At 41.7% G+C, this 22,219-nt stretch overlaps 2 protein-coding genes across 8 annotated transcripts in view; one reads left to right on the forward strand and one right to left on the reverse strand.

Moving 5' to 3' along the window:
* The window catches only part of lrrc28 (leucine rich repeat containing 28), a 362,729-nt gene that overhangs the window by 159,937 nt on the left and 180,573 nt on the right, over nt 1-22,219 (forward strand). The window lies entirely within an intron of this gene.
* The window catches only part of LOC140301581 (A-kinase anchor protein 13), a 103,158-nt gene that overhangs the window by 35,508 nt on the left and 45,431 nt on the right, over nt 1-22,219 (reverse strand). For all 7 annotated transcript variants that reach the window (XM_072380126.1, XM_072380123.1, XM_072380124.1 and 4 more), the window contains exons 9-11: nt 22,063-22,148; nt 8,598-8,652; nt 1,695-1,840 (exon numbers count right to left, since the gene is read on the reverse strand). In XM_072380126.1, coding sequence (XP_072236227.1) covers nt 1,695-1,840; nt 8,598-8,652; nt 22,063-22,148 — 287 coding nt within the window. The remainder of the gene's footprint in view (nt 1-1,694; nt 1,841-8,597; nt 8,653-22,062; nt 22,149-22,219) is intronic.

Consider the following 22,219-nt stretch of genomic DNA (forward strand, 5'->3'; position numbering starts at 1 on the left):
CTATATTGACAGAACTGTGTCTTACAAAAGAAATACATTTTCTCTTCAGAGAGCAGCAAAGAAGATAATCCTCCCTTTCAGAATTAAACTTCTGTTTGAATTCTAAGCTTGTGAACTTCATGCCACATTTTACCCATCTCTGCCTGTCTGCAGTGTCCGAAACGTCAGCATCACTGTGTCTTCTCCCAGGGAGCCGATATTCACCGCACCGATTGTTCGCTGTTGCTTACAACAAACAGGGCATGTGGTTCACATTACCACGAGCATGTTTCAAGTGCTCAACGCAGCAGAAAGACACAACACTGTGAGATGCAAGTATAACCAAAGGGCGCTTGGCTTCACATGGACTTCTAAGAGCAGGGCGAAACCAGGGACCACAGCTCACACTTTCTACACAGCAGAGTAGAGCTGCCGGTTTAAAATGATGCTTAGTTGATGTTTGGCATCTTAGCCTTGGGGTGCTGAGAAATGAAACCAAGCTCAGCTTGAGAAAAAGAACTATGTTATAAATATGATATAACCCCTATAGGGGTAGATGCAGAGGCAAACAAAATATATTCCTGCTGTTCAACATGAGTGAACCTGACTTTGTGGACTGCAGCCAGTAAAGATTGCAGGGTTACAGACTTCTCTGTTGAATAAAAGTGAGCGTGTGCACTTTTGTTCTGTTGTTTTTAAATCTAATTATTGATCCTTCAGTAGTGTAGTCCTGTAACATGCTTATTCACAGTAATACAGCAGAGAACTTGCTTCCATAGCAAAGGGTTCCAGGCCTGGAAAACTGCTGCTACAGTAGCACCAACTTTTTGCTGAACCAGGGCAAAGAACTGCTTAAGCGAGGGGTTTGGGGAGGGATTATGAAGACCAACCAGAACAAACTCAAGCTTTGTGCTCGCCATGTTTGAAAAACCAGGTCCAGTGTAGCATCTAGTCTTCTTCTCAAGAGAGAAGAATAAAACAAACTGCGCTTCAACATGAACACAGAGTCAGTGGAAGCTCATGAGCTCAGCGTTCCTCTTATTTACCTGCATTGAAATGTTCTAAAATGCTTGTCATGTTTGTGGACGCTGTCCTGCATAAAGTGGTGTTCATGTTACACTTTTCAACTGTATTTATAAATCCCATCTGGAGCAACACAAATTTCATCTGGTGTATTTATTTCGCTAGCTGGTATTTACCAATTCTGCTCAAAACAGCGTGTATAAATCCCTTTTTCAGCAGTATGGGTCAGCGTTTGGAAATGCTGCTGAGCGCTGTAAAGAACTTTTAAAAGCAGCGATTTTAACTAGACTGGTGATATCAGGACATCGGGGAAATGAGACAAACACTGGGATGTGTGAAGATAAATCGGTCTCCGTGCACAGTAGCCTTGTATATTTTTAAACAGGTTTTGGACGAGGCAGTTAAGTGCCAAAAATGGCACGACTCTGGTGGCTTTCTGGCTGTGGAAAATCAAAGCAGCTCTTGAAAGGTTCTAAAGTTAAAAGAAAGTCATAACTAGCTGTGGCACCAACCCAGCACCTATTTGAAAACGTTTTTTTTTTTTATTTCATCTGTGCACATTTAAATCTATGTCCTCCTTTGTCCTCCTTGGTTTTCCGTGTTTGGACGAGCATTCTTCCCAGGATGCATTGCTCTTTGAGATTGAATTCATTGTTTAAGAACACTCTCAAAACCAGTGTAATTTTACAGACCTTTCTGAAGATGCTGTCATATCCCGGTTCTGCATTCAGGAGGCTTTCTAAGTCGCTGCCAGAGTCTCTGTGAGCAGAGGAGGGACAGCTGGTGGAACTGCTGGTTCTGCTCGGCAAACTGGGAAACGCTGAAGACGATGAGGATCCTGAAAGACACAACAAGGAGTGTTAACACAGAAATAGTGCAGCTAAGGTAATCTCTACATTTTAATCGAGAGATATTCTGTTGAAACATAATTAATGTTCGGTTCTATGTTTATAGTTTCCAATAAAAGCCTTCAACTGCAAAATTGAGATGCACCATCTTGCCAAAACATTATGCTTTCTTTCTTTCTTTCTGATGCACAAACAGTCTGTTGGACATCAATGAAAAGACCTCTGGGAATCTGAGAAGGTGTGAAAAGCCTGGCAGATCAATGGCCCACTGTCCTAAATGAAGCTGTCTGTGCTGAACAGAAAAACAACTACTGCTTGTGCGTTTTAAAAGGTCTGAGGTCAGAACTGGAGTTAAAGTCCAAGACAGACGGGTGACAAATGAAAATACGATGATGCACAGAAAAACAGAGCAACAGAAAGCAACATAAGACACCTAAAAGCCTAATCATGCTTCCGGGGTCATAAAAGGACTCGCTGCAGTATTTAGTTTTAGTTTTACAATTGCATGTCACTTCCTTTTACAGCTTTCAGAATGAAATTACATGAACACAAGACAGTTTTCAAGCCCAGCATCTGCAAACATGATGTGTTCTTGAGTAAGTCACCACTTCCCCACCCGAATCATAGCAGTCACATTAAAAATCATCCAGAGACAAACATCTGTAAACCATTGCTTGCCCTCTGAACCCTGAACTAAACATTCAGGTTCAGTTTTTACTCATCGGGGTTCATGACTAGAAGAAGGTTTTAACAGCAGCCCTCTGTGAGCCATTTTTTAGTTTACACCCACCATCTCTCATGCCCCCACGCTGAATAACAAGTCTGAAGTCAGCACACAATTCAAAACTCTTATGCAACAGCGTCAGTGTTGCAGTATTTTGTGCATGTAAGGCCATATACAGATAATATTCTCGGCCTAACTAAAAGAGGAAGAGTGTATTCAGCCACACATGTATACCAGTGGGGCTTTCTTTAGCCAGCTGCCAAGAACAACTGGATGAGATCATCAACCAAGTTTGCTGGTTTACATTATCCTAGATGTCTATTTCTGCCCAAAAGAGCGGAAGTTTTTCTTTGTCCCAAAGGAACATTTTGCCTTCATTGCACTCATGAGAGCAAGAGGAAGTGGCTTTTGTAAATGTATTTGAGTGCTCATCCCTCAAGAAGCAGACTTCTGAGAAGCTGCAGTAAATGAGTCACTTAAGCATCCACACTTTGGTGTTGAATTTCAACTCATTGAGCTGTGGTTACAGCTCAACTGGCCATTTAATTGGACCACTTGTCCCAGTATGCATGCACTGGAGAGAAGCTGAGTTACTAACCAAAATATGTTCAACACCACAATGCTGTGAAAAGTGTGAGAAAACATTCAAGACATTCTGCTACTTCTAACTCTCTGGATGAGATCATCGCATGTATAGGAAGATACTTGAGTGTTGATTTTGTCAGATGAGTCTATGGTTTAAAAACTCCTCAGGATTCTATTAAGAAAAACAGGATTCTATTAGAGCAGAGCGACAGGCTTGACTTTCATGTGACTGCGAGTTGACGTGTAGCCTTATCAGACTGATCACCATGTCTGATGCGTTCAGCCATTTGATAAAAGAAACAGAAGAATATGTGAATGAGAGCAATGATCTTAGAGGACAATTGCTGCTGCCCATTAATCTGTAGAAGGTTAAAAGGTCATTTCAAACAATCTAAAGTTTAAGAGTCTATGGTGAGAAAGATTATTCCCAAGTGCAGAACCTTCGAGGCGGTTGTAAATCTAAGAAAGGTTGCCAGGAGAAATCCTGCTCTCATTAAAAAGAAGAGCACAACAGCACGGTTAGGTTTGTAAAACAGTGTCCTTTGGACAGGTGAGACCAAAGTGGTGATGTCTGGTCATTATGCACTGCAGCACTTGTGGAGATATCAGCACAAGCCCCTCACACCAACTGTTAACCAACTGGTGGAGGGCTTATGAAAAAGAAAAGATCCAGGTGCAGTGGTCCAGTCAAAGTCCAGACTGAAAGTCTGTGGTGGGACCTTAAGAGAGCTGTGTTCTTCCAAAGTGACCTGAGAGGCGGATGACCTTATATAGAAAATCATTATTTCAAGTTATTGCTGCTAAAGGTGGTTCTACAAGCTGTTCAATCATAGGGTGTACTTAGTTTTTTACACTTTCAATGTAAGTGACTGACAATGACATAGTGTAATATGTTTTACCCATCTAAGGGTATATTAACCTAATTTTTAAGACCTGGTGAGTTTTCTTTATTATGCCCCGATGCATAATCTTTTATGTATTATAATCTCCGGATACATAAAACCGTAGATCTGACAGAGTGTGTACTTTCTTTTTCAGATGACTGCAAAACTATCAGCCACTCTCAGGAGAATGTAGCTTGCTGGAATTAGGAGCGCATCAATAAGAGTGCACCGGGCTTAAACATTCGGTCCTGACTTAAAGCGGGCTAAGCTCGAGCAGTATGGAGGGATCAGCCAGTAGAAAGGCACTGACACACACATACTGCAGACACAAATGATGCAGCATTCAGCTGTCAGTCTAAACTTTGTATGAGACGCATTCAACACTGCAGAGCAGTAGCAAACCAGCTGCAGGGCGAGTAATCACAAAACCACATGTAAAGGGTTATTCCACTAAAGCAAAACATTCAAATAATTCGACAGAACTGTAGTAAACTGTAGAAGCTCTAAGTTTTATTAGACCGGAGGATGTGTTGTCACAATCAGGCTTATTTCCTACACAAAAGCATGGCCAATAATGATCAGCTACAATGATCTCCGGCCCAAAGGTCAGACTTTGAAAACACGCTTTAGCCTTTATCCACTAAGGGGCGAAATAAGAGGATGCTGTGTGTTTGTCTGAGGCTGCCCCCTTTCACACCTGTCCACTGAAACTAGCAGGAGACTGTTAGCTTTGACAGCTGTCTTCCTCCCTCTGTTATAAACAGACCCCTCAACACCACCACAAAACACACACACACACACACACACAGAAAGAGCTCAGACAACAGGTGGAAACTCTCCGATGAGTCAGTGGGTGGTTGCTGATGAGGTTGCTGGTGGAGTGTGACATTAAATCATACACTATATCAAAAACACTGTTTGATTTCATATTGCTGTCGCTTTACAGTAGTGTGAAACACAGAGCTGTGAGTGTGTCAAGAGTTTCTGTTGTTCGGGTTTCAATAGAGAGTTTGACTTATTTTTGAGAGGTGCGCATTGTTATGTGAACGCAGCGGAGGAAAAACTATCACGCAGACACCATCCAACCATCCTCGTAAGAAATAACAGTCGAAATAAACAACCTGATGGGTCTCAAAACACTCCTTAATGTAGGTTTAGATAAGATACTTTAAGCATTTAACCGTAGATAAGATCTCACAGATAGAACCTTACTTACTTTTCCTTACAGCCCATTTCCCCCTGTCCTGTATATCTCCCTACCCAGAGTTAAATCTACATGAGGCACTCTGTGCAGTTGGGTGGATTTTTGCACACTGAGATTCCAGTCATACATTCTGTGAAGCCACTCAGGGCTGAATGCCATGGATGACGTCGCTGAGTGTGCACAACCACATCTTCTGTTTTTTTTCTTCTCTCTGTTGCTGTGACAACTGTAACTGGCCTGAATCACTTCACAATTAGCTATCAGTCTACCATCTGCAGACAATTTGCTGAGTTCGGCACACATTCACAGATCTAACTAACTACTGCAGACTGTTAAATAAATGGATTAATTAATGCAGCGTGCAATTTGGTCACAAGGCTACGAACATATGTCCTCCTATTTTTCATTGAGATAAAAATCTGTCGACACAGTTTTCACCGAACCAAAGTGTAATTCAAATCTTCACTATTATACATCTGAAATCATATTTGTTTTCTATTTCCACTGAGATTTTCACCCTCATTTTTAAATAAAGAGGACTGAACTGAGCCAAGCTGAATAGGATAAGGCTCCACCTAAATATACATGGAACATCACAATAAGCACTTCAAGGCAGCAGTATGACTCAGTATAGACTAGCACAGCACAGGCAGACTGGTTGTCTTCACTAAAGGGGAAAGGCTTTATGGGTCTAAACCAAACTGAGGTTTCTCTTTTTGAAAGCTCTAGGCCGTAACCATTTATTCCAGGGAGTACCTGTTTTAATGGAAATCACTCCCACAGTCACGGTGGTTCACTTAGAGACTAAAACCTTTTTGTCCTTCCACATAAGCATATATGTAAAAATATTACAAATGTCCCTCGGTATGGCTCCGTTTACATTAACATGCATCTTATGTGAATCCATCACAAGTGGACAAGCGCATCAGCTCAAACCTGGCATCAGTTTCTCCAATGACCACTTGTGAGTGGATGCTGTAAATGCAAACAAACGCCAACTGCCTGGCTGATTGAAACCAGCAGGAGGCTGCAATCCATATTTCAAGTTTAATAAAAACCAGACGAAAATCAGAGTGATACAGACAGGGAATCTGGTTGAGTCTTATTTTTGCTTAGGAAGGTTCCTAACGGACTAAAACAACAGGGAAGTATCGAAGCGGCAGCCAAGATAAGAGCTGGCTGAATTCTCTAAAATGCTTCCTTTTTCATTTATTATCTCCTTTGGACAGAAAAAACGGAACATCTGGACTTTATGAAAGAACATGAAACAACCTGATAAGGTATTACTATGCAAAGCGTCTACGGCCCGTTGTGGAGGGCACACAGTGTGGTCGGATTCTCCTTCCAGGCGTGGAAAAGACCAATGATGCACTGATGTTGTCGTGGATACTAAAACATAGTTAAAAGCCATTACACAAGTAAAATGTCATGGCAGAAGAGCTGTATTAGATTGTATCAGCAGACCATATATTGTGACCGCTGTGTTTATACAACACTGGATAGGAAGGTGAGTGAAGTGGGGTGATTTGAGACACAACTTTATTAATTCAGTGTTCACTGCGTTGTATTTCATTCTGCTGTTTTGGGAAAATGGAAAATTAGATTTAAAGCCAGCCGATAAGTTTTCTGCCACGGCTCCTGCTGCAACCTGCCGTTGCTAACCTCACTAAATAAATAAAAAGAGAGGGACAAGGGAGAGACTTCCACCACAAAGGAAGTGACATCAGCTGGCCGCTCCAGAGGAAATCCCACCCTTGCCCTCCTTTCCACTCTACCTTTGTTTGACACACCTTTTTCTTCCTTTATTTTTCTCTTTCCATCTTTGTGTTTCCTTTCTTGCCCTCTGACTTTCTTCATGTCATCACTTTGGACCTCTTTTTCTCTTTCTGAACCATACACACTGAGGATTCATCCGTGTCCCACCACAGATAAAATCATTTTGGTCTCAGCCTCATCAATCTGCTGCTTTTTTCCGTCTTCTCTTTCATTGAGCTTCTCTGCCAACAGACTCGCATGAAGGTCAAAGAACTCATTGCTCGTCTTGCTGTGGCTTTCACCCAAAATCACAAATACGTGAATCTTTCTCTTACAGTTAACACCCATTTGATGACTGAAATATATTCACATGGCAATACCTTTTGCACTGACAAGTAAGCTGAAGGAACCGTCATGATCCAGGATACGGATTATGGTGTATGAGCCTATAACTCATCAATATGTTTATTTTCATGCCTTTAAGACACTGTGTTTGTTGCCAATCAGAAAATGTTATGCTAAGACGAACATAGTGACTACTACTGTACAGCTTACCATCAGAATTTTATTAACATCGAGACCTGCTTTCCTGGAGTGAATGGGACACATTAAAAGCTAAGTCACAACACTGTGGTGACATGTTGGACCACAAGGGAAGATGCTGCTGGCTGAACTATTGCCAGGCTATTACCAGGCTTATCCTGGACACCACTAAAACTAACGTTACTCAGATCTGAATAAGACAGTCTGCTTTAAAAATAATCACTCAGGAGAATTGGCTGAAACAGAGAGCACAGAGCACAGAGCATCGAGGCAAGTTTGGTTTAGGCAAGTTTTAGGCATCAGCATGTTGGTCTGACTTTGAGAAGTTCAATTTGGTATGATTTCCATCAGACTTCCTTGTTCACTTGTACTTTAAAAGTCTAACTAACACAAGTCAGACAGCCACAAAAACATCTAAATGTACTCAATGGGGACCTGAAAAGTTATACAGAAAGCAGAACCAAAGCTGATGTAAGTCATCACATCAATATGACTACGAATATAAAACGTCTTTTGACATCAAACTTACTAAAAAGTTTAAAACCATTAAAGTCAGCAGAGATCCATTAATGGGATATCAAGCTCCAAAACACCAGCATCTGGAAATAAAATCTTCCACCAGTCAAAGTCTAAGCTCTTTGTTTCAGATTAACAAAAAGATGTTTAATTTCCTCTTCTGAGGAGACAGAACCAGCAGACGGAGCCTGCTCAGCTGTTTTTTCAAGTTAAGAAAAAGCTGCTGTTCCAGTGCAACAGCTCAAACAACGCAAGTGCTTTAGCTTTGCGTCAGTGATAGCACAGTGTGTGAAAAGCCACCAGGCCAAACATCAGCTCGCTGTCACTTCAAACGAATGGCTTAAGATCACAAAAAGTATCCCCCAAGTCGTCCCACAGTAACTCTGATGCGTCACTGATAGGAAGTAACCTTGCAGGCAGCTTATAGAAACACATAACTATTATGGAATAAATTACAAATTACTGAGAGAATGACATGATAAGAAACAGGAGAGATAGAAGAGATTAGAGCAGCAGCAGCCACCACCAGCTCTTACCTGAGTGTTGTGTGTTGCAGGGCTGATGGAACGACGCCTCTCTGTCTCGGTGGATCTACAGAGAAACAGGAAGACACTGAATCAGTCTCACGAACATGTGATCATTACCCACAAAGAAATAATGATGCCGAACAGTATGTCTGTTAGGAAGTGCCTCTCTGTACACAGGATGGGAGGTGTCGAGAAGACACCCTTTATAACGCCTGTCTTAAGAGGGTTCGCAGGATTTCGTAGCTGCGCTCAGGCTCCATGTTCTCCACAGAAGAACTGCTTGGAAAGATCTAACTTTGGTCTGTCTGAGCCTTCAGCACTCAGTCACACTGACACAGACACACACACACTGCTTGTCAGAGATCTGTGGTTGGTTGTGAACACACAACAGTGTGGCTTCGCTTCCTCTGTGGTTTAAATGTCTATACAGCAGCTGTGTGTGTGTGTGTTTGTGCTACAGAGAGAGAGAGAGAGCTGGTTTTAGCTGCAAGAGCCACAGGCAAACCCCACTTCTTGCAGGCAACACAAAAGCTTCAACAGTTTGGCTGAGGCTGTGCAAATTTGACAGACAGCTCTGAATGTGAACCTAACACAGCCTAAGAGAAGCTCACTGTGCTTTAATAAACTCCACAAATGACATGTTGATAAAATGATGAGCTTAAATGAGTCCCTCATGTTAACCTACCGTACTAATAGCAGATTAGGTGTCTGTTAAAGCCACAGTGAGACACGTTTTCAAGCAGGAACAGACATACAAAAGCATTACTTGTTTAAGAAAAGGGGATATCTGAGTATAGATAGAACCTCCTTTATAATGCTTATGATCTCTCCTCTCCTCTTTTCTGCCTTTCCTGCCCTTCTTAATTCATCCTATTGAACTTCCACCCTCAGTAAGCTCAGGTTAAGGCTAGCTAACATCAACAGGCTTTAGCATTACCCTTTAAACTTGGCTGTGTAAGACCTCTACAAAGGAATCTCCAGACACAGTATGAGCAGGTCCCTAGTCTGAAAGCCACCACCTGCCTTCAACAGGAGAACCTGATGGAACATAACAAAGACGCAGGTCCACCCCGGGCAACCGGGTCTGCTCCAGTTTCACTCACTGAATGCTGCCATGATGCTGCCATGACAACAACTGAAGGAATGTTGTAGCTTATGTCAGATCAGTAGGTGTAAACATACTGTACTGTACCTCTATTTATTGAATACAATAACCTTGTTTGTATGGAGCAGAAAGCAACTGTTACTGGTGTGAGAGGAAGAGTTTTGTTAAAACACAGCTGAAGAATGTCAACACTGGCGTAAGACGACACGGCAGCCACCCATTACTGTAGGTATCGACACTTAAAGGTGGGACTTTCATTACTGAGAGTTTCGTGACAGTTTGTTGCTGCTGTTCACGATCAGCATCTAAAGTACACAGTAAAAACTGAAATACAAATATAAATACATAAAATATATTAAATTGAGACAACGTAGGCTTGTGTTTGTCTGGTAGAATACTTCTCTTTCCCAGGATTTCACAAAGCTTTTTAATGAACACTGACAAGTATAAAACTAAAAAGGACTATTAATTACTGTATATTAGTTATAACAAGACAAATCTACCGTATTTTTCGGACCACAACTTAAAATCCTTTAATTTTCTCAAAAATCGACAGTGCGCCTAAAAATGCGATGCACCTAATGTATGAGTTCATTCTGGTTGTGCTTTCTGACCTAGAACCGATTTTATGTGGTACACGGCGCTCAAAAAATCTGTCAAAATGTTTTAGGACGGCCTTGGTAAGCTACGAAGCTGCACTGCTTGATGGTTTGAGCATTACGGCCACCGTAGTCACGAGCCTCGCGGAGTAATACGATCTGTGCTCCAACATTAAGGTGTGTACATTCATTCATTCATTCATTTTCTATACCTGCTGCCCTAAAAATGTCTCCTGTTAAGAGACATGCTTACGAAACTCAACACAATCAGTCACGCAGTACAACAAGTGAGTTGAATAAAGTTCAACTTATCTGAGTTTTGTTCCATTTAATGCGCCTTATAACCCGGTGCGCTTTATGTATGAAAATACGGTACATATTTTTATTCTAAGATGAGAAATATGTTGGGTTTTTTTCTTTTTTTTTAGAAAACCCGAACAAGTTCAATTTTCATGTACTTCTGGCAGATATTTTTGCTCATAGCCAAGTACCGGTAATCTATACATCCCACTTCACTTGTTTTTTCCCCATCAGTGAAGGTTTTTGCAGTGAAACTTATTTACATTCTCCAGTCCACTCACAATATGCTAGTTCTGAGCCGCATGTGTCAAGTTACAGACTACAGACAGAACTTCAAAAAACCCAAGATATTATAAATGGATAGCACAGCGCATAGGAAGTCAACACTAAACTTAACACACAGCAGTTGTTAACAAAAAGACAAAAAAGAAGAAGCAGCGACAACGAAACAACAGACATGTGGAGACACAAAAATAGAGGCTGAGAAGACCGGATGAGAGAGTCCAAACAACTAACCAGGTCAAGTCCTGAGGGATTTTTTAAGGAACTAACCCTCTGCTCTCCCTGCGCATACTGCTGAGTAGCCTATTAGCCCAAAGAAACACTGAGTGTTGTTGCTCTGACTGTGCAGGTGTAACAACTGCAACACCAACAGAGACCTGCATACAAAGCAACAACTTCATCAGCCAACAGAGCTGCATGCATGCATGCACCCACATGACAAACACTTACTCTTTTTTTTTGTTGTTTGTTTCCCCTCGTCAAGTCTCACATGCACACAACAAATCCCACACGCACAGATGCATGCACAGAACACACGCGCTTCTTCTTTTCTCACAGCTGTGTTCAGATATCAAACAGGGCCCGCTGAGGGAGAACAAACACGCTGACGAGGAGAGATTAGCCGGTCACAGAGGGCGCTGGTACACACACACACACACACACAAATGTATGCACAGGCTTCGGTGAAGGGTAAAATGATGCCAGTGGTGGCAACTAATTACAAATAGCTACATGGATTGACTGCAGAGGGGAAGGGTGACAGCAGAACTTCAGACACAACGGGCAAAAAAAATTAGGAATAAATTACATTTTACAGCCAAAATAAAGGAAGCAGCAGCTGTTTTATGACTTCTGACAGAGCATTTAACCAGCAGACCAACTTCGGTTTGTTTTGGCACTGATGGAACAATAACCTGAACTTTCAGGCATGATGGGGTATGAAATGAATACTTAGGAATGGTTCACAGTGTGTCACAGGCAAAAGCAAGAATGGTTACAGAGTAAGAATACCGTCAGAGTTTCAATTCAACTCATAATTTCTAAACCCCTTAAATTTATTGGTCACAACATTTTGAGACACAAAGGGGGGTTAAAGGTCAGCAGCACCTGCGTGTAAAAATAACTTTTCCTGCTAGAAGCAACATGAATAAAGAGAGGTTTTGGAGTTAAGGAGGTGAATGTGTTTTGTTCAAGAGGCACACGATGTCAGCCAATAAGGCCTGCAAAACAGCCAGCCAGCCAGCCAGCCAGCCAGCCAGCCAGCGAGGAGCCGATCACCCCATTCGAAAATTGGCATGCCCATATTCTGAAAAGCCCAGTGCATATTTGTAGCGTCAAGGGAATCTAAACTGTACCCAGTAAAAACACATCTGGTTTAAAAATAAAAGGCAGGCTTGTGTGTGTGTGTGTGTGTGTGTGTGTGTGTGTGTGTGCGTGCACGCGAGTCTGTGTGTGTGTGTGTGTGTATGCCAGCGCGTGTGGAACCTGGACTGCTGCCTTATTTCTAAACAGGCATGCAGCCAGAGAGGTTCTGCAGCACTGAAGGATGCCATGGCTGACAGAATGGCTGTTTCCAGCCAGGCGTGAATACACGGCACACTTTGATCCCCGACGCTGGCAAGCAGCAGACCCGAGGATGAAGCTATTCTCAGGTGAACCCTGGAATGTAGGACTGCTGAATTGTTCTACACAATTTGATTCCCTTCCATATCAACACAATAAAGAAATGAACTTTACAAATAAATACGTCAAGAGGCTGCAGCAGTGGCTAACAGAGGCAGAACCTTCCAAACATAAAATAATCAAGAATGCAAGGGGAAACAGATACCCAGAGAAGGAAAGGAAGTTTTAAGGTGATTCACAATTACACATTTATATACCGTGCCGCTGGGTTCATTACAGTACAGTGTAAAGGCTTATTCACAGTGACTGTAGATGCTAAGTGGAGAGATGATGTGTTTTGTGAGTCAGGCCAGCAGAGATGCTGGGATGTGAAACACTGGTTGGAATGAAGTCATTTGGCCAAATGCCTGTTTCCATCCGAGGCAGGAGGAAACCGTTAGCCTGCCGCTGCCTTTTCCCACACCATCATATCTCTCTCTCTTTCCCTGCTCTTCAGACTCTTTTTCTCGCTCACACATACACATCCTTGCTTTCTCAGCCCTCTGGTGTAAAGAGGAGCTGACATTGGAACAAGCTTAGAAAGTGACAATAGACTAAAGCGAGGTGTTACATATAACAGAGGAATCTTCTTCACAGATATTCTCCTGATGGATGTCACAAGCTGCAGACACGGAATGTGTCAAATATGCCAACTGCTGTGTACTTCATGGTTGAATTATTATCATTATAGCCTTCAGTAATCAGTTATCATCAGAGTATCCTTATCATATTATCCCAATGAATAGGAAATCATTTAGCTGAGACATTAGGTTAGTATGAACAAAGTAAGATTTGTGGATGGTCTCTAAAATGATGACACCTGCAATTAGTCTAGATTGATTTAGGCTCGTCTCCTTCAGAGTTCACATTTTGAAATGTTCAAATAGATCAAAAGATAAATGGATAACAGTTTATTTCACAATATTCATCATAGCACTATGACAGTCTTACTTGACTTTAGGTAAGGAACTAAGGTCCTTCCTCCATCCACTCCATTTCCACCCCAGGAACCAGGGGCTAAAAGAATTCTGTGGGAGATATTTTACCCCAAGATATGGCCCTGATGGGGAGGTGATACTTTTGGGCTTAAGCTTTCTGACAGCTTGAGGAACACCAGTTTTAATTTCACCTTTCGGTCCCCGTCGCCTCTCAATCTCCAACATAAGTCGTAAAATCTGTTAATGTTAAGGAATAGTTGTTACTGTTTGTGAACGCGACATTCAAACTTAGAGCTTCGCTTCAATCAGCTCAACAATGACGGAAAAGCAAGAAAATGGAAAGTTCTGATGTGTCTGGTGTAAAGATCCGGAACAATAACAGATCCGGAGTTTCTGATGCTGAAGCGTAATTCCTGGTCTGTGTAGGCAGCTGACCAGTGCATCAGTGTTCTAAGTTATTCTTTGATAAAATGCATCTTTTAAGTGGTTTAGATCCACAGGAACCTTTTTATACGTGTAACTGTTGTAGGAAGCACATCCTGCTTCTGTGTCAACACCACAGGAACTGTGGATGATTATAGTTGATAGAACTCTGTTTGTAGGGTGTGCATTGTAAGTGTGCATTTTCCCAACATGAAGGGGAACCATCTGTGACGTAACAAGGAGGCGATTCTTTGAACGCATGAGCTCATTACTAGAAGCTACCATTACAACATACACTGCCCACATAAACTAAGATGAAACAAAACACAGGGGAATGGACCAAAGGTTCATTGAGCTAATTTACCAACCACCATCTGGTTATGGCAGAGTTCCAGCTATTCTATCTGCAGTGGGAACACAAACAAAGAAAAAGCCCTTAAATGTATGTCTTGCTTTAGCTAGCTCCCAAATCCCTATTTCCCTCAGCAAGCCTCTAGAGCTGTCTGGTCAAGTAGTGCCTTATACTGCATTTGGGTATGATAGTTAACCAACTGTAAAGCCCGGGCTGATGGAATGGCATTACTTTTGCAGACATCTGGTCCACAGAAATAAAAAAAAATGGAATTTTGACTAGTTTGTAGTGCATACAAATAACAACTCAGCTCAAAGGGGTATGAATGGCATAGTCATACATTCAATTCATGTTGAGATATTTCAGTTTGGACCCATGTTGTGGAGAGAACAAAGGGCGGACTGATTTCACTAAAAACAAGGAGGACATTAGGTCAAATTTGGCACATTTGGAGCAAACAGTTCTATGTGCCCTCTGAAGGGCATGCGGCCTGGAAAGAAACCTGAAGGACAACACCTTCAAGGGCTTTTCCTCTGGTTGCATTCTCAAAGTAGAAAAGAGCACTGAGGGGATGTAACGTCCAGCTGGTGAGTGGAGCAGAGTGAAAAATCAGGTCGAAACTCCTTCATCACACATGGGCTCGATAAACGCCAGGCTTCGCTGTCCCCCAACCCATCTGTGTTGAGTTTAGTTTTTTAGAGGTTCATTTTGAGATGTTTATACTTCTTTTTTTCTTTTAATAATGTCAGGTTTGGCTGTTGCACTTGTACAATCAACCAGTAACTGCACACCTTATCTGAAAAAAAACAACCTTTAAAAGCAGTTCTGTGAACTACAATAAGCTAAATTCATGCAGTGTGGACACAAAACAAATAGAGAGAACTTCCTCCAACACCGAAAAGAGTTCCCTCGATTTTAAAGCACCTGATGAGACTTCTTGTCTGTATTAGTCCTTTCCCACTGGACTGATTATATGGGTAAAAATGCATCTGTGTGATCCAACCAGCTGCTAAAGTGAAACTTTTGCTCAAAGCAGGTTCATCCCTGTCTTCATTAGATGGAAATTAATTATGATTTATAATAAAGTTATACTGGAGCCAAATATCTTAATCAGCAGTCAAAGGGATTTACAGCTGTACTGCAGCTTGAAGAAAACTCCACAGTGGAAAAATGTTATAAAGGGCTCTATATACGTAGAGAAGGGAAAGGGCCATTTGAGCTTTAAATAGAACCACTTTTGGGTGTTATAGAGCTCCCATTTAGAAAGATTCCATCAAGCGCACACTTCAAATGGTTTGACACAGAATCATTGCAGTCTTGTACCAGGCCCTTTGAGAGAGAGAAAAATTACAGTACAGCAGGACAGCAGTGGAGCTCATATTCCGTTTTAGTTGGACAGTTTGTTCGACAAGTACAAGGAACGCTGACCAAACAACCCCAGAAAGACAGTTAACTGTTTGAGCCTCATTAAGTTTTATACACAGTTGCTCCACGGAGATGGACGGAGAGCAGGCATCTGTCGTAGTGTCGCAGAAAGCATACCCATGCAGCAGCGTCCATCCAGAAACCACAGTCCACCCCAACATAATCAGTACTCTGTGTCTGGAGGGCCACTATCAACAACCATGCAATCAACCTCAATGGTGCAAACACAACGAAAGCCACATAAACATCCCTGGCAGACGACAAGGTTTTCCGAATAACGCTGCAACAAGTTGCATTGATAGGGAAACCCTTTTCTGAAGAGCTGTTATGAAAGCTCTGTGTGACCAGGCCTGTGATGCCAATCTGTCTCAGGAGCTTAAGCTGCTAAAATCACTTCATGAAACTCCATGTAATGGTCTTAATTTCAAGTAATGATGTCAGTGATTATTTTTTACCTCCAATGTATGGTTTACTGTAATGAATAAAGTCCTGCTTTCATACTTCTAACTGTTCTTTTACTGCTCCTGCCATTATATTTTATCTGTCTCCAGCGCTTACCAACTCTTGTTTTCAAAGCCTCTGCTCAAATGACTGTTATTACTGTGGCACTTGGAGTATTGTCATACCAAACAACTTTGTTTGAAAGTGCGGAACTGTTGCCTACCTTAATCAAAACCACGTCTACGGCCCTCTCTCCTTTGGCACAAAGACTGTATCTCCGCTTGTGTCGTTCGTACATTTTCTTATAAATATCCAGAGCGGGTTTACTGAACAAAACGTAAAAATCCACTGTGGAGGAGAGCTGAGGCGGTCTGCTAAACTTCACATCTGGCCACAGAGGCAGCCCTCTGCCAGACTCCAGCTCTGCTCCCTCCCTCCCTCCCTCCCTCCTTCTTTTCTTCCCTCCCTTCTTTTTTTTGTTCTCTGTCGCCTCTCAACTTCACCAGACTCTGCCTGACTCATGCCTTTGCTGTCTCTCATGCCTTTGTGAATGCCTCTCTCTCATCCTTTCAACCGTCATCTAAAGTAATGCATTGTTACTCTTTGACAGACGACAACAGGGCATTATTACTTCAGTCAATGGGACTCAATCATCATAGTTGAGTGTTTCCCCCTATAATTATAAAGTCCTGATGGCCCGATAGGTCAAAAACCCCCCCCAAAAAAACAACAAACCTTTAGGTCAATATAAAAACATATACTCACACAATAAGAAAATATATAGATTTGTTTGGAAAAAATGAGCCTAATTATCAGGGTTTGGAAAAAGAAGGTTAGATCACTGTAATAAAGTTTCCTGACATAGATTAATACACCTAAAATCAAAGATGGACAGATGCCCAACCAAACCTTTGTGAGCCGGGCCAAAATATGTGAATCTGGACCAGTCAAGACCTGAATAAACAACATCTGAGGGTCTTCTGCAGTGTCTCACACCTGCAATGACTGGGACGTCTGTGGGTTTCAGGGGGGGGGGGGGGGGGGGGGGGGGGGCGCTTGGTTGGCACAGATGCCATCGGGGTCAATCACACTGGTTTCTGTGAGAGTCTGGAGGCCAGGTGAACACCTGAGGCTCTTTTTGTTGTGTTCTTTAAGCCTTCCTCAAGCAGTGCTGTTGCCATATGTGGGGGTGTGATTAGTCTGCAAAAATTAGGCAGGCGGAAAGTGTCAAATCAACATCAGTGGGAACGCTAGATTCACGATTTCCCAGCAGAATATTTTATTATAACAAGATGAGCAGGTTACTTGTTTTGCCTGTCAGTGCTCACGGTGGTTTATATTTTGAGGCAAAGAGGGAAACTATACAGAGAGCACCGACGCATAGATTTCAAAAACAAAACAAAACAAGAAAGTCACTAATTTGTAAGTATAAGTGATAACGTGTCCCCACTGGCACCATAAAATACTAAGGCACACAAAGATAGCATCTCCTGAACAGTGCCTGCAGTTTATCTGTTGTCCCTGACCTCAGAGCCCAGTTTTGACCTCATGCCTCGTCTCAGTAAGCAAACCGCACAAAGGTGGGAGGCTGCAAACAAATCAAGCTTCTCCCTAATGCAAACTATGTCATTTACAGACAACCAGATGTTAAAAGGGTTTAGTGGGGGAAATAATCACTTTTTTTCTGTGCCTGACAGAACACATATTTGGGAGTCTGAAGCTACCATAAATCCAGTAACTATGAAAAAACACAACCCTGACACTTTGTGGCCCCTTCGATCTGAAAATTCAATGAGCTGTTCAGATCTAAAAGAAGAAAAGCATTACAACTCCCAGCTCAGAGTATTGTTGTTCAGCCTCCAAGTCTTTATCTCCTCCCACCTTGAAGTTCAAATCATGCTGCATTCACTGTACCTAGGAATTATGAATTTCTAACTCTTTTACTCTTGCTTTTTTCTTCGTTATTACCAGCAAATTCTCAGCAGTTCTAAAAGCAGATACACAGTTTATGTAAGAAACAATTGCATGATAATGCCTTATCAGTAGTGTGATTAACATTTTGGATCCATACTAGAAAATCTAACTCATCGGTGCCGTTATTTTTTTCCCAGCTGGAAGCTGAAAATTCCGATTTGCTAATTTTTCAAGAAATGCACCACCATCCACCATTACAAACACAAACTTGAGTTAAAAGTAACTGAGGAGCAGTTCTTAGCTTTAGCTGCTAAAAACCAAACCACAACACAGAGAAATAGACTGACAGTGAAGCCAAAGGTTTACGGATGAGATGAAGGAATCATCACATGGGTTTTTAAAGGAGTATTCAAGGTATCTGTCAACTGCTACGTGACTTCAGCCTTTCTTTAAATCTGTGATGCGGCGTCTTAACAGCCTCGGCTGGTTAAACACACAACTCCCAACTAGACTGTGCTTTAAAGAGGGATTAATACCAGGTTTCTGTGGTCAAGCTGCAGACAAAGGATATGCAAGTACCTGACGATAAAACTGCCAGTCAAAGTTTTTCTCTGTTATTACGGTGAGTGGAAGTGTCAGTAGAGGTCCTGTAAGTTTCCTCAAACGCTAATAAAAATGACTGTGTGCAAAATAAAAGTGACTCTTGATGACTGGCCTCTGTAGTTTGGGAGTGGGCGCAGGGTATTCGGTTAGATGGAATTTGAAATTTGGACAATAGGTGCATCTGCAGCCCAGAGCTTGGGCCTTTAAGGATCAGCTACCAGTACATTTTGGGGTTGAAGATTCAAGAAGTCTTTGAGCAGAACAATTGTAGCCAAGTATCCCACCGCTTGGCTAAGAGAGAACAGCCTCAGAGAAGACTAAATAATTACATGGCCTATGAGGTTTACTACTGAACTTCCTGTATTGGTCACAAAATCTGATGAGTTACATTTGAACTGCGGAAGAGCGTACTTTCCAAAAGTCAGAAGAAACTGGTAATTTAGGCTGGTTAGATGTGATACGATTGAAGGTTATGCAAATATGGTGTTTATTTCCCACCTCAAATGTGTTCATGAACAGATTTTCATGGGTCGTTAAGGTCGAATAAGGGACAGATTTAGGTAAAGTCCACAACAGGCGCAGTTCATAAAAAAGAAGCACAAAGTGGTGCTGAAGCAGACAAACAGTCAATTACATACAAGAAATAAAGAAATATTTATCTAAAATTAACGGCTAAAGAAAGAAGTTTGGATGATGATTAATGTCTGCAAAATTTCACGCTACGTTTTGTAATTCACTTTGTTTAAAAATGCTTTTCTCATTTCTGCCTGTATTTATTGCCCCAGTCCCATTAAATGACATGTTTTCTCTGCCTGTCTCTTACATTCCTGTAAGCATCTCTGCTTCAAATCTTGTCTTCCCAGTTTCAATCCTTCAAAATAAATGGCCATAAAAACGAGAAAATAAAAGAAAATGCTCTTGATATTGATATTATATGTGACATGAACTGTCATTTTATTCCCACATACGTGAAACTATCTTTTGTGTATTTTTTCTTGTTTTTAAAGATCATTCTGGAAAAAATTAACTCAGTCGGACTTAAATCCCGCTGAGCACTTGAGAGACCAACAGATGAGATTTACAGTGGAGGAAGACAATAGATCCATTTGAAAAGGAGGGTGCGGCAGCAAAAGCAGTTCAAGTTATCGAAAAGAAAAGCAGCTACAGCAGCCGCTGACCATCCAGAAACCTGACCCAATTTTCATTTTGTGCATCATCATCATCATTTTTTTAATTAAATATATATATACATTTTATTTAAAACAGAAAATACTGGGGAAAATGATGTGTTCCTTTGAACTACGAGCATTCTAGTGTGAACTCCCATGCTCGTCTTGTACCATCTTACCAAATGACCAAAAGAGTAAAGTGAATACAAGCACCCAAGAATTCATATCAAACCACAATAAAAGAACAAAACTGCGTCATCATATCACTTAAACCACTGGCTGAACGTTACTCTGGGGTGAAAATGCCTCCACAGAGTAGCGCTCTGTCTTCAGAAGCCAGAGGGTCAGCTGCAGTGATTCATCACAGATTATTTCCACCAGTAATGGAAGCCAGGATATAATTACACATGCCCGAGAATCTTCCTTCAATATTCTATCTTGAATTAGAGGAATGAGGGAAGTAAGCAGAGCAGCACCAACAGAATTTCTGAAATTAATCTTAGCTGTACATTTCCATTAACATCGGTTCATTTTTCTTTTACATCTCTATAAACACAGCAAATACGTGCTTTTAGTTTTTTAAATAGCGGAACAGTTTGGTTAATAAAACTGTAACAAATAATAACAGCAACATCGGTGGCACATGGAAAGTGAGCAGAGTCGACGGGAGCACAACTTTCGCTCTCTTCTCCTTTCATTTATTTATCTGAAACCCATTTGTATTCCGTCTCATCGAGCTCACTTACTTGTTTTGCACTTCAGCAGGACTCACCGCTGTTAATGAAAACTATGTCTCCCACTCTATCGAGTGATTTGAGAAGTGGCGTGAACATTAACGTGCTGCTGAGCAGAGAGGCTGACTTCAAGAAACAAAGTCTACAGTATGGGACGCAAACGATGTCACACATGTTGAATTACACAGGGCCGAATTAACGGCTGTCTAAACAACTTACATCAAGTCGAAAGACTGACGCGCTTCTCTGTGATTATTAATTACTTCATTAACCTTCCATCTCATTTCAGGTCTGTCGGGTCTTTTGGATGATGGCGTGTGACGTTTTTCAGTCCACTGGATCTATACTTCATTTCTGATATTTTGTCACATGATACAACTGTAATTTCAATAATGACACGACTTCAAATCATATTTATGTTATAAAATCTTGACACACCTTGTATCAAAAACATTATCGTTGTTCTGTTTGACGAGTAATGGTTAAAGTGCTGAGAAGAAACCTCAGGATATGCACAGGCCATTCTTCACTTCAACCACTCCAGCAGTTTCTTCAAAACCCATCATTATGCCCTCAGATTCGCTGCTTCTGACAACATCACATCTCTGGTCATTAACTCCCATCATGAGAAGCTCCATTGATGCCATTAAGGTTACATCGCCCCCTGCTGGCGACCCCGTTACCCTGCACGCGCCGTGTTTATCCCCCAGCAGTCAAACATCTGGCATTCAGAACAAGCCACTGACCCAGACCACAACCCAGGAATAAGCAGAGGAGCTCCAGTGTATGGCTGCAGAGGAATCTGTCAGTCAGCAACATTTCAGAGTAAAGCCTCGTCTGCTGAAGATCGCATCCATGTGCTCAGCGGCTGGGCACGGAGCAAAGCAACTTCATAAGATGGGGCAGGGAGATCTTATCTTGACCTCATACTCAGATCTCAGCACTTCTACCAAACTATCTACAAATATCTCGCTGGCACATCAACTCTCCCCACATATTTTTGGTACTTTTACAGGGGAGCCTTTTTTAAAAGATCCAAACACTGCAACAGTTTAAAAAGAAACCTCCCTGTAGTAATGACTCATGCATATTTTAGGCACCAAAACGTAGCCACTCTCAAAGCTTCTTTCTTTTGCAGGTTACATCTCTTAAGGTTTTGAAGTGCATATCAGTAGCTGCACTTTGCTTTAAATCTACAGATGCGTGAAATTTTGATTGCTGGATAGATGTAAGATCTGAAAAACCTTAACAACTATTAACTTGTTTTAAATTACTTTCAACACGTTGACTCCCCACAATAATCCCCATTGTCCATAAAAGCACAATTTCACTCCTATTCACAGTAAAGTCAACAAATATTCATCTTGGCTCCGTGTTTGCCTCCAGACAAAAGTTACTTACACACTACTATTGTGTTTCAAAGCTCCGGCAAACAATGACTCATCTTAGACACGTTACTATCAAAGCCACATCCACAACAAAGCAGAGCCTGACATCTGATAAGTACAGGAGAGACTTCCATCGTACCGTGGAGGAGTCTGTTCCCTCTGCTGGGCCGCTTTCCTGCTCTCCTGCATCGCATACAGTGTCATCAGACTTGTTGACATCCACCTCTGGAGAAATACACACAACAAAACACAATTAGTCCGATAGTAAATCTTTAAAATACAGGAATAAACAACTC

Source organism: Leuresthes tenuis, unplaced genomic scaffold (genome assembly GCF_036924035.1).
Source record: "Leuresthes tenuis unplaced genomic scaffold, fLeuTen1.0.hap1 SCAF_2, whole genome shotgun sequence".
Lineage (NCBI taxonomy): Eukaryota > Metazoa > Chordata > Actinopteri > Atheriniformes > Atherinopsidae > Leuresthes > Leuresthes tenuis.